General features: G+C 44.1%; 1 protein-coding gene across 1 annotated transcript; it reads right to left on the bottom strand.

Annotated features, from left to right (window-relative positions):
- Positions 1–4,955: 4,955 nt before the first annotated feature.
- LOC311354048 (14-3-3 protein epsilon-like) lies at positions 4,956–13,129 on the bottom strand. Its single transcript, XM_084473839.1, has 6 exons — positions 12,929–13,129; positions 10,987–11,186; positions 10,359–10,465; positions 9,918–10,124; positions 9,223–9,359; positions 4,956–6,499 (listed from the first exon to the last, which is right to left on the bottom strand). The coding sequence occupies exons 1-6, from the start codon at positions 12,990–12,992 to the stop codon at positions 6,444–6,446; spliced, it is 771 nt and encodes a 256-aa protein (XP_084329965.1). The 5' UTR covers positions 12,993–13,129; the 3' UTR covers positions 4,956–6,443.
- Positions 13,130–13,188: the final 59 nt, after the last annotated feature.

Here is a 13,188-nt window from a genome sequence, read left to right as displayed (position 1 = left end):
GGAAAGGTAGGCATGCATGAGGCTGATCCCATCCTAATCTGCCTTGAATGGCTCCATCTCTCCATTCTTTTTAACAGTGCAGCGGGACGTGGGGGGGGGGGGGACCGGTGGGAAGTCATGACACAGTTATCACAGTTTAGCGCATGGCGCTCCTACGTCTGACAGCGTCCTCGTCACTCGGGGGGACCGGCCCTGTGCGGCAGCAGTTTGGCTGATAACGCAACACAAACACAGTCAGCCTCCGATGGGCAAAATTAGCATCGTGCTAACGTGGTAATTACCGATTATGATAATAGTGCCAAAATAACCAAGGGTGACGAGCACAGTGCTCCCCGACAATGAGGAGATCGGAAGCCAGATTACGATAAGGACAATGATCCATTGATCCCTGGCGCCACCAGTCACGAACACAGCAATGGAAATGCTTTGAAAAAGGGAGACTGGATTATTATAATGCCAATACATAGTTGTATCTGCTGCGTGCGCTCATCCTCCACTCTGATGGGCTCGCGCGAGAGGAGCAGCCGGATTATGCAAATGCTGCTCTCGCAAGGAGCCCTGGTTTTTTTTTTCCCCCTCCCTGGCAGTCAACTTCAAAGAGTGTAGGACTGGAGATGGAATTAGTGCTCTGTCTAATCCCACTTGGGGAGGGAAGGAGGGAGGGAGAGAAAGAGCGAGAGAATGAGGCAGGCTGCACTTTATTAATGCACAGGCAGGTCTAATCACAAGAGAAAGAGAGAGAGAGAGAGAGAGGGGCAAGAGATGTTAAAATGGACAAGTACAAGAGGAAAACAGAATGGCCCCACAATAAGATAAAAGAGGTGTGAAATGGTTGGCAGCAGGACCGACTGCAGGGAAGGCAAGAGGATGTTGTCAGGACGACTTGAAATGAGGATGATGGGGAAGGGCAAAATAAATAAAAACCTGCAACTCGACAGAACAGTGGATCAAAGAAAAAGACTGCTGTGTATACCAGTAACCCCCATTTCTCTTTTCCATAAGAACCCAACACAGATGGCAGGCTACCTCTCCCATCACGAAACCCCGGGCGAGCTGAAGATAGAGATTAGGGAATTGGCAGAGAAGACCAAATAAAGAGTGAATCCCGCTATATGAATCCAACCCCTGCCTGGATGTTGAATATGTGCAAACATCCAGCAACATGCACTTTTAATTTTTACTCTATCATCAATCGGGGCTTTCTTATGCAATGCATATTGCCATGCATGCCCCAAGTTGAGACATTAGGGAGCAGTAGTTAGACTGGTTAGGATTGAAACTTCTTTCTCCATGCACATAGCAGTTCTGATTCATGAATCACGCCATCCCTGACAGAGAGATCAGTAGCCACTGCCTAATATCTTACATGTGAATCGGTTTCGAAAGGATAGGTTTGGTTAATGCAAAGTGCAGTAGTACATTCCAATGAGTTAAATGGAATGACGCTTGTACACATAATCGTAGAGCAATTTGCTTGCCTTTTTTACATACCATTTGGGGTTTAATTGATTTTCAGAGTGTGTTTGCCAGCGTGTTTCTAGCTGCTCATATACATACACAGCAGACTAAAATAATAGTTCTGCGCAAATCACAGTGGGACATAATAGGCTAGTTGTTCTACCCACTGCTCTGCAGATGCAGGGAGCTGCAGCGATTGAATAGAGAAAAAGAGATACCATTACCACTGGCACCCCCATGTGCTAGTTTTGTGCTACTGTATGGCCAGCATTATATTGATTGCAATGTTACGTTAGAATTAAGAACCGCAGCATAACTCTATGTCTGAGGATTGTGTGGTTAATTGTATAATGAATGACCTTGTGAAGGAAGCTTTTATGTTAATGTTTTTTTATCTTCTATCAATGTCTTCTCCCTGAGGAGGTAAGTGAACTTTAAAGGAAACCATACATCAATTTTAATCATCTGACATACCTTATTATATTGTAAAACACATTCAATGGACAAATTCCTCCCACTCACCCAGATCCAAAGACACCAATAGGGTGTCAAAAACTTGTTGGATAGCTATGCTGCTGATGCTATGGATATTAATTTATGGTACGCTCCCCAGACCAACGGTGGGCAGCACCTTCCAGTCTCATCGTTCATGGCTGATGAAGGCAATCACTGGGTGTCCAAACCCCTGTTGATCCACTCCATCAGTCCTCTTTCTTCCTCTCCGTCTATCCACTCCCCGCAATCAGGTGGAGAGAGAGCAGCTTGTGTCTTGATCCACAGATGCCCTCAGACCCGGATGTGAAGTGCCTCCTCTGTGGTTTCCATGGACATGGAACAACCTCAAGTTCTGTTGCTACACTTCCAGGGTCTTATAGAAATGATATCGCTGCCATGGAGGCCTACTGAGTCTCAATCTGTGGTTTAAACATTCTAAAACATCTATTTCCAGAGAAAATAAAAGAGAAAGGAAATAAAACCAAGGTGAAAGTTTGGGGTCAGACAGGTAGGAGTACTCTTAGGCACACTCACACTAGGCAAAGTTGCCCTGTATCGTACTCAAGTATGATTGCCCCCCCCCCCCACTGTGCTGCTGGCCTGTGCTCACACTAGGCAATCTCAACTGGGCCTGAGTACAGTTACCTCTTGTACATATAGGTTGCGTATCAGTGCCTGTGTGCGTGTCGGCTCATTAGTATCTGTACCGTGGCCTGAGCACACCTCTCCGAAGTGTACTGAGGCCACAGAATTGAACTGTACTTGAGTATGCATGGCGTGCTCACACTAGCCAAACAATCTAGACTTTAGGGGGCAAATGTACTTGGGCGCGGTACAGATGGCATGCCTAGTGTGAGTGCGCCCTTAGGGGCATAGCCTACCTGGGGGCTCGTGGGCTCTTCCCTGAGAAGTAAGGGGACCAGCAAAGGGGAAGTACTGGAGGTAGTGATGACATCACACAATGTTGTCACGTTGTGCAGAACTTATGGTTTTCTCTAGCAGCCAGCAACCAGAGACTGTACTTTGCTGTCGTCAATCACAGACCTGCAAGGTTAGAGGAAACCATTAACATCATTCATGAAATGGTGGCAAAGTCAGGAGAGGCAGGTGCATGGCCGACTCAAATATTGTCCCCCGTCATCTTGGCCATCTCCCTTCACATACATTTGTAGCTAGCTGATTTACTTCTCGAAACAAAAACCCTCATAGTGAGACATTTTAATTTAGGATGAGGGCGTCACATAGTTGGACACACCCTTGAACATCTACAAGATTAAATATGGGAAGACATAAAAGATCACTTAAAATATCAGGTGTCTGTATTCTGAAAAAGCGTCAAAATGATGCAGTTCTTAGTGCTGCCCGTTTGATACAGCTGCACCTCATTCACCTGTCTTTCACGGCAGCGCCGGTTTCATCCATCACACCCCGACCAACCCACCACCACCACCATTAGCCTATCGGGAGCGTGTTTTCCTGATATGCTAATAGCACATCCCCACTAAATCCATCCATTCGCTTTCAGTGGCGAGCAAGCGACACGGCGGCGCGTGCTGCATTACGTTGTTCAGTGAGTTGTATCCCCGACATTGAATATCATTATAATGAATATATATTACCTCAACCAGTGTTCACGCCTAAACAATTCGGCTTTCTCCTCGGTTGTCTTGAACGCAGTAATGACAAAACGACGTGATGAATTTAGGCGGACTTCTCCAAGAGCAAGTGCCAATCATTTATCACAGCGTTTACTGCTGCTCGATAACGTAAAAGTATCAGCAAGAAGCCCATTGTCCTTCTCCCTAAATTCTCGTTTTTTACCATCTTAGACAAACTTACATTCCACTTAACATGATACATCACGTTCTCCAGCTCAGCTCTCTGGCTGGCTGGCTAATAGAGACTAGAGTTACTTACCTCAGCTCAATTCAAACTTGAGAAACGGCTTTAGCTACTGTTGTTTTAGTGTTGACATTTCAAACCTTTATTTACACTCGTAGGACATTGAGGTTTCCCTCATTTAGAATGTCGACCAGTTTACATCAAAGGACATGCAAAAAAAAATAATTAAAAAAATCCATGCAATGTGTCAGCACGTTGATGTGATGTCGGCCACCTGAACCTCAGTCTTCTGAAAGTCTGGTTTAGGTGCACTGTTGCACTAATGTATGTAATGTAATGCAAGGGGTAATCTGTGTAATTGGGGGTGGAGAGGGGGAGAGAGAGAGATCTGTTACATGTTTCAAATATTATATTGCTGGTCAAATTTATAATTTAAAAACAAAAAAATATTTATTCTCCGTGTTTATATTGCGGTTATTATTATCACTCCGGGGATTGAAAGATTGTATACACAAGAGACCGGAAATTGCGTTGCTGTGGACCGGGATAATGCTACATTTCCTGACGCTCTCTCTAATGCACGGGAGGGAATGCAGTTTTATTTGCATTAGGTGACCTTTTAGGAAACCACACAAACGCTCCCTCTTCTCTTGATTCTCAATTTAAGTTATACACCAAGTATTATCATGATATCTATCCATCAGATCGCATCACCTCCATTCTGGAGCACCCCTCCCATTCGGCCGCAAACCCAGAACCCTCAGATGCAGTAGGGCCCGTTTTAACAGTAACTTGGGTCCTTCTGCCTTCCTTGCATTCAATTATCACACTCCATAGCCAAGCACTCAGCCCGTAACCCTCCTTTTAATGTCCATGTATTCAGGTGTGTTGCAATCCATTACTAATGACTTGTGCACTGCGTCTATGTAGGCCTGTGTTTTAACATGCGCGCTAATGTAGTGAAAATTAATTTCCAAATTGAGAACAATTCAATTAGCTCTATTAATGTTTTTTTTGTGGATTTAATAATCCTAACAGGATAACACCCCTTAGCGTCCGTCGACCATTTTATAACAAACTGCAGTGCTCTCTGGTGGCCAGACTTCTAAATAAATTGCCATCAGAACAAAATAATGTGACATAGACCTTATTTTTTTTTCTTTTTCAAGTTTATTGTTAATTTCCATGCTGTGTTTCAGTAAGAATACAGATGGTGCTTGTGGCTCCCGTCAGTAGTACAAATCAAGATTCACGTTACACTAACTGAGAGAAAACAGAAGTGAGAAACACAGGTCAAGCAAATATACGAGGAAGAGACGGTTCAAAACAGAAGGAAAAAACGTGAAAGAGCTAGAGTCATGGGAGTACGTTTTCTGCAGGTCTCTTTCCTCCCCCCTCCCCCAAAGTGCCAATACAGAAATGCATTACACTAGTCAGAATAGTTCAAACTGGTTTGTTTGATATATAACGGATTTTTTTTTACTTCCATCTACAACAAGTCATTAGTGAGCAAGCTGCCATAAGCAATAAGCGCGACAGCCTTGTAGTGAAATGCTTGACCTGGAGGTGAAACTCAGCAGCCACATAAGAGCAACAGGGTAACATAGTCTGGAGAAGGACACAGGATGGAACAGGGGTGGAGGGGAGGGGAATACCACTAGTGTTATGAGGAATAAGAATAATTGCTTTGCCAAGAATGGAAAAAAAAGGTTAGAATGGACAACCCAAGAATAAGCAGGGCCCTTGGTTCACGTCTACCGAAAGCAAAGAGTACAGCATATCCCTTTTTCTTTATTTAAACCACTCGTCACCTCTTCTTCCAACATTCACCCGTTACATTTTCCAGAATAAAGACAAACTTTCTCTCCCTCTCACACACACTTATAATTTTTCTTCTTAGCATTATCTTTTCTTCCTGTTGTTGCGTACACGCATGCATGATACAGGTGGACATAATTGGCAAGACATATTCAGCAAAGTGAAAGCAACAAAGGGAGGTGTGTGTGTGTGTGTGTGTGTGTGTGTCTGTGTATATGTGTGTGTTTGTGTATGAGTCTGCTTGTATGTATGTGTAAAGGGGACATTACAGGAACCCGGCAGGATTAAGCTGGAAACGACTCAAAGGGTAGAATTAAACAAACAAACAAACTTGGGAGAGGAGAAATATACCGTAACATTGATCTTTTGATTTCCTTCCTTATGTCTTTAACTGGCAGGTTTACCAGTGCAATGCAATGTTAAAAAAAAAGAAAAGAAAAATACTAAACTAGGAAAAAAAAGAAAAGAAAAAAGAAACAAATAAAATGGAGAAGCCCTGAGAGGGGTGGTAGCCTAACGGTTGTTGGTGGCATTGAATGAGCTCTAAATAATTATAATAAAAAAGTTTTGGCAATCGGGCACCAACACAGCTAGAGGGAGCAAGTACCGGTGGCATGCAAGACACCCGGCTCGCCGCTCTGAAGTCTGGCACCACGAGTGGATGGTGAGGGAGTGGGGGGGGGAGAAGGGGAACAATGTGGTGTAACACGGAAGGTGGCAGACATCTTGGAGGGACAGGAATGGAGGAGAAAGAAATCAATGATAAAATGAAAAACAAAAAAGATTGGAAGGAATAAGGAGTATTTTTTTGTTTGTCGTTGCATGTTGTCTCACTGGGCCGCCTCCTCCTCTGCATCCTGCACCGTATCCTTGCTCGGTTCTTCGCCTTCAGGGAGAAAAACAACAAGGTTCTCATTAGGGTCTGGGAAGACTTGCATATATAGATAAGGAGAATGAGAGAAAGACAACAAATACCAATCGCCCACAGACTGGACCTCAGAGGAGAGCCCCGTACAAAGAGAGGCCCCAGGAGGGGGTCAGGTCCCGGCTGGGGTGGGTACCGGGTGAAAACAACAAAGACTGGAAGTAGCGGTGATGTATTGCATGTGGTTGGCTGCAGTCAGGAGACTTGGGATTGTGAAGGGATCCACTAACTTATTCTAAGTAAGTGGATTGTCATTGCAATTCGAAGACCAGAAACGGTTGTTGGCAAAACAGTCAGATGCAATACAAACGTACATACACACACACCGTTCTTGTGAAAGATCTCCATTAGCTGTGTGTGTGTGCAATGCACAGCCATTTCAACCATTGCTAGAGTATCATATTTACTGGAATGGCTCAGCCAACTTTGGATTAAACTAAACAAAAAAGATCCAGTAAACAGGCAACTCTGACAAAACAAAAAAGGGTTAACAGTCCTATGAGGGGATCATTGCAGTGGTCAATCATGATTGACCACTGCAATCCCCAAAGAAACCATAACAGCAGTGTCCATCAAAATGGCACCTGAAATGTTGATGCTGGCACCAATTTCATTAAGGGTTTGGTGCAACTCAATCTCAACTCAAGGTATTTTAAGTGTAACTTATTACTATTCCATGGATTTTATACCATTTTCCATCTTAAAATAGAAAGTGCAGTGTCATCATATATGTCACACTTGAAGGTGTTAAAAATATATAAATGACTAAACAATTTACAGTACTGTCATAATAAGAACTGCTCCGATGTAATGCCATGTCTTGTCTGATAGGCCATTAAGTGGTATGAATCTGAGAATCAATAGAAAGTTATTCAATGTAGGACACCAAGTCCAATGGTGGAGGACAATTCCAGGTAAAACTCTAAAGTAAAGCCATGTTTTGGCACCAACTCTTATTTGGACATGGGCGTTGTGCTAATTAGCAAGTACAGACAGTTGGCTCATCAGATTGGGGATGCCTTTTTCCCCCCAACCTCTTGCAACACTGGCCAAGCTTCAAACAGTGTTCTCATCATTGCCATTGAAGATGGCACCAGTCAGCATCACACACACTACCCAAGTCCAAACTGCCAATTCTTTTTGCATTTCTGATTTGTTTGCATTGACCAGGAGCAGATGGTATACCCAGTATGCATCCCTCCAGCACGCTCCGTTGGCACTATGCGCTTCTCTTGGGTTAGTATACGGGTGGTTGCTTTTACATCAAAATGTGATGAGAAATGTGAATAGATATATCAAAGTCGGCGAGGAGGTCTGAAACATGACTTCATTAAATTGTTACAACACACGTCACAGGTATAATGCAGCCATGAACAGTTCGCCTGATGATTGCTTTTGAATTTAAAACGTCTTGTTCATGTACAACACACCCCAGGTCCTGTCTTTCCGATATGTGTAATAATGAGGCATGTAGTTATTTGCAAACTGTCACTGATGACTGAGAGATGGTGACTTGGCTAGGAGAGCTAAGCTGGCAAATCCAACTTTAGCTTAGCCAGTGGTGCATTGTACAACACTGAACGGCAGTTTTGCAGTGCTTGATTTCATACCCCTCGCCTTGGGGGATTAGCTCAGTCCCAAATCAAAAGAAATTATTTACATTTGGTGAGCATTTCGCCATCGCTGAGGCTAACAAGTTTATGCTCAAAGAAATTAAATAAATAAATAAATATAACCAATGAATCACTGCCTGACTAGTCAGGGGCCGCATGTCGAAACCTGGGTGCAATCAGTCACATCTGGGCCCAATCGGGCGGGTTAACAGTGACTAGCAGACTGTTTCCTCTTCCAATGAGGCGATCACTCAGCAGTTGTACCTAGATCATTGGCACGCCAAAGTGCATTCTGGACTCACAAGGATACTGTGGCAGGCAGAGATTCTGAGACAGAACCCCTTATATGTCACATGTGAATGAAACTAATATTATACATGCTCTATTAAACTCCATTGTGACAACTACAGAAATGTCTCCTTTAAGAGTAGTAGTGTCTGAATAATACTGAGATGGATGGTGAAGCGGGGCAGGGTTAATGAGGCCAAATGTAACTGCTGACTCAATCAAGGCGGGTAGAGACAATACGAATGACATGAATGAAAACTGAAGGAGGAATTTAGAGAGGTAAGGGGAGGGGCTTTCCAAAGAATCTACAGAGGGGAACATGGGAGAATGAGAGATAGAGTTAGAGTTGGGAAGGAACGGAGGACGGCAAGAACAGGAATAACGCTATCATAGTCCAGAGTCGACGGGCTGCAATGTGAATCTTTCGAAAGAAAGACTTCAATATAGGCAGGCTGTCTATGTCAACCTCACTGCTCAAGGCCAGATACCAGTTGTGACAAAACTAGTTTGGTTCCTCTTAAAATTCAGACCAAACCAGTTGTGACAGTCAAAACTAGTTTGGTTCCCCTTAAAATTCAGACCAGGCAATTTGATCTCTTCAATATATTATCTCATTATTCTGTGTGAAAATGGCAAACTGATCTAAAACTGAAAAATTAATAAACAAGCGGCTCCCTGAATAGGCAAAATTCTTGTAATGGCACACAGAGAGAGTGAGGAGACAATGGTTTTATTTTTCAATAAGGCCCGGGGGGGGGAGGGGTGCAGGGGAAGCATATTCACCGTCTGCCTGCATGTCTGAGGTCCATAGTGTCAGGTTGTCGCGCAGCAGCTGCATGATGAGCGTGGAGTCCTTGTAGCTCTCCTCGCTCAGTGTGTCCAGCTCCGCAATGGCGTCGTCAAATGCCTTCTTTGCCAGCCTGACAGGACAGACACCATTAGAATAGGTTCATTTTTTTCTTTAAAAGGGCACTGTTCAATGGGCACTGTTTTTCTACATTACGGGCGCTTTCCCACTCCATAGTTAGGTAGACTCGGTCTGAATAAGGGGTGATGTTGATACATTTTTGCATTCACACAGTTTGAGTTTGTCAAGCGAACCAAGCAATGTAGACACATGTCACACTGTTGAGTAGTTCACTCCACTTATAATTATTACCACTTGTGATGGTAATAATTTAGCAACTTTGTGCAATCTTGGGTTTTCTCATTCAGCTGTGATGTTCCTACACATTTTTAACAAATCAGGGATTCAGTCACTGAATAATTGAAAAAAAACAAAAACGAGTGATTGTATTTAAATTTTTATAGAATCGCAATAAATATCACCGCAGCACTAAAGAACTGTTGGAATATTATATTGTGAGGTCGCTGCCAATTACCGTCCCTCGGGTGTACACAAAACCCATACAATAAACAATGCTCGTTATAAACAAAACAACATGAAAAAGGAGTAAAGAAAGAGGAAGGCTCCCTACTTGCAGGCGCGGTCCGGCGAGTTGAGGATCTCGTAGTAGAAGACGGAGAAGTTGAGTGCCAGGCCGAGGCGGATGGGGTGTGTGGGTGGCAGGCCTTCTGCGGCGATGTCATTGGCAGACTTGTAGGCCGCCAAGCTTTGTTCGGCTGCCTCCTTCCTGTCGCTGCCCGTGGCAAACTCCGCCAGGTACCTGTGGTAGTCCCCCTTCCTGAAAAGGTCAAAGGGGAGAGTTTTTGTTGGTTTAATACCTTGCTAAGAGTCCGGCTGCAGATCTTAATAAAAGCCAAACAGCTGCGCGTTTGTTTTGTATTTGTGAGTTGGTTTGACGCTGTAGTGACTTCAAGAGAATACCAAATGCTGCACTCCCTTATCCGCAAGCCGGCCAATCTTAAATCCAAATCAGATTCTTAATGGAGGCCTGAGTGCGCGCATTAGTACGTACATTTTATAGTAAAAGACTTTGGACTCTCCCGTGTTGGCTGATGGAATGAGATGCTTGTCCAGGACCTCCAGGATGTCCTTGCAGATAGTCTTCAGCTCCGTCTCCACCTGGGGGTTGAACACCACACATGAAGAAGAAGAAACATTTACATGCAGGCGTACTACACATCCAACCGTTAAGCTAAAAAGGTTGTGCTAACCATTTAGAAATTCCTAAAGCATCGGAATAAATTACAAAATAAGGTTATGAGGACGACATTAAAGAAGGTTGAAAAAGGAGATTTCAATTAATATTTCAGATTTTTTGTGCAAGAAATGAACACGATATAATGGAATGTTCTGTGCTCATTCGTTCAGTCAGTGGCAAGAAACTTGATACGAGAGTGATGATGGTTCATTTTCATGAGTCATGACAATACTGCAAACACAGAGCAAGCCGAAGCATCTTTCGACGGGCCCAATTATAAGCAATTACCCCTTAAACAATTTAAAAAGGAAAATCTAGTACGCGCCAACCATACTAATGTCAACCGCAAAGTACTGATAAAAGAAATCGAATAAGATCCTCAAGACATTTAGGTCCCTCCCAACACTTAATGCATATGGTAAGCATGGAACTCCTCTCTTACCAATTGCCTGTATTCCTGGATCATCTTGATAATGCCCTCGCCCTCCTTGCTCTCCTCCTTCTGCTCCAGGCTGCTGATGATCCTCCATGAGGCTCGGCGGGCGCCGATCACGTTCTTGTAGGCCACCGACAGCAGGTTCCGCTCCTCCACCGTTAGCTCCACGTCCATGCCAGCCACGTTCTTCATGGACTTCACCATTTCTGGAAGGGCGGAAGGAGCGGATTCCAACACACACACACACACACACACACACACACACACACACACACACACACACACACACACACACACACACACACACACACACACACACACACACACACACACACACACACACACACACACACACACACCTGTCAATGCACTCCTAAAAAGGTGATACCTTGCCTTACCTATAAGAGTACATTGCATAAAAGAAAGATTGGCTTAACTGACATTTAATAAAATAGTTCATTGAAAGTAGATCATATGACTCATTGCTGACTCCATTGAAATCAATTGCATTTGGGGTTAAATAATCACTGCTGAATGCTCTGCAACCACAGCATTAGTGCTTTGGACTCCTTATGGAGTATCCGCACTATAGATTGGCCTAATGGTTGAAACTTGGCATCCTTCTCCTGAAACCATCCATTACACTATAGAGCACTGCACACATCAAGGCTTTTCTTAGGGGGTATTGCTTGATTTAAAAAAAACATTTAGGTAAGCACATTGGAAATATTCAGACATTATGAATTTGATACTGGGAACATAAATCAATGTTAACACAATGTATACTCTGCCTTTTTACAATTGTGACTATTGGAAAGGGAAATCTGGACTTTTCTTCAGATCATGTTATTGGAGGGCAATTTGGGCATGCAGTAAATAAAAAGACACACCCAAAGAAGCATGGGAAGTCAATAGCATTGCAATCACAAAACTAGTTTAGTTTGTCTAGATCTAGATGTGTAGCACTTAAAAAAGGGTGAGTCAAAAGGTGTGGACAGTACATACGCACGCACACAGCCTTGCCAGCTATTGTCATCTCAAAACTCCTCCCATCGTTGAGGGCTAACAGGATAGATGTTATGTGAAGGTGTAGCAACAGTCTAAAATGGTTGCTTGTAACATATATAATATAATTATTCTACATTTATACAGTAGCATTCTACCAGGGATGTATGATACAAACATGAACACTCATTTTTAACGTTGTGTCTTGAGGATCTATGATGGTAAACTGCATTTGTGCGCAGATGCTGGGGCAGCCCTACTGACATAATATACACATGTCCTTTGGATACGTATACGGTACAACATGTAGATAGACAGGTGTGAGGGACCACCAGCGGTCATACACCAACACACGTCAGAGATCTTACTCATCAGCACCAGTGCAGTCCTATCTATGGGGGCACAAGAAAGTTGTCCCAGGGTTGCGAACAACTTTTAACCAAATGTCCCCCAAAATGTGCTCAATTGCGGCTTGGGAATCTAGCTGAACTGTTACAGAGATCGCACAACAGATCACACTATCAAAACGTTCACACCCGCTACGCCATTAACGCCCCACCTTGCGTTAAACTGTGGTGAGCCGTAGGGCGAGTAGCATGGCGATGTGGTGGCGGCTGCTGCTGGCAGCGTGAGCCACGACCCACTAGCCTGACAGGAAGCCGCGCAGCTAGATGCTAACATCATGTACGGCTATGTTTTGTGCTTTAGCCTGTGGCTAATGTCGGCGGCGGCACACGGTTCGCCGACCACTATATCCAATGCTTGATTAAAAAAATCCACTGGCTGCTTTTCCGCCATTTTGTTTCTTGGCTGATCTCTGACAAAAGCGGATCCATCGCCAGCCACCACCTTACCTGCTGCTGCTCCTCGCAGCCCCCTGCTGAAGAGAGCGAAGGGGATACAGGCGGCGGAGGGGCTGACCGTGATATATTGCAGATCTTACCGTCGTATCTTTCTGCCTGCTCGGCCAATTTAGCCTGATATACTGCGTTATCCCGGTCTGCCATGGCGGTCGGTGTTTAGTTATCGATAGTGTCCTGAAACAGACGGTTTATCGTTGGTCGTTGGTCCCAATTGGTGATTCCTGGTGGAGCGATAGCAGCTTCCCCACTGTAACCAAATAGCCACCGGTAGCACTTGGGTAAAGATGGCGTCAGATCTCCATCCGGGAAACACAACTTTACTTCTATCCCCTCCCCCATC

This window comes from Micromesistius poutassou (assembly GCF_964030765.1).
Source record: "Micromesistius poutassou genome assembly, chromosome: 10".
In the NCBI taxonomy this organism is placed as follows: Eukaryota; Metazoa; Chordata; class Actinopteri; order Gadiformes; family Gadidae; genus Micromesistius; species Micromesistius poutassou.
The sequence above is the reverse complement of the archived record's forward strand: the minus strand, read 5'-3'. Positions and strand labels throughout refer to the sequence as shown.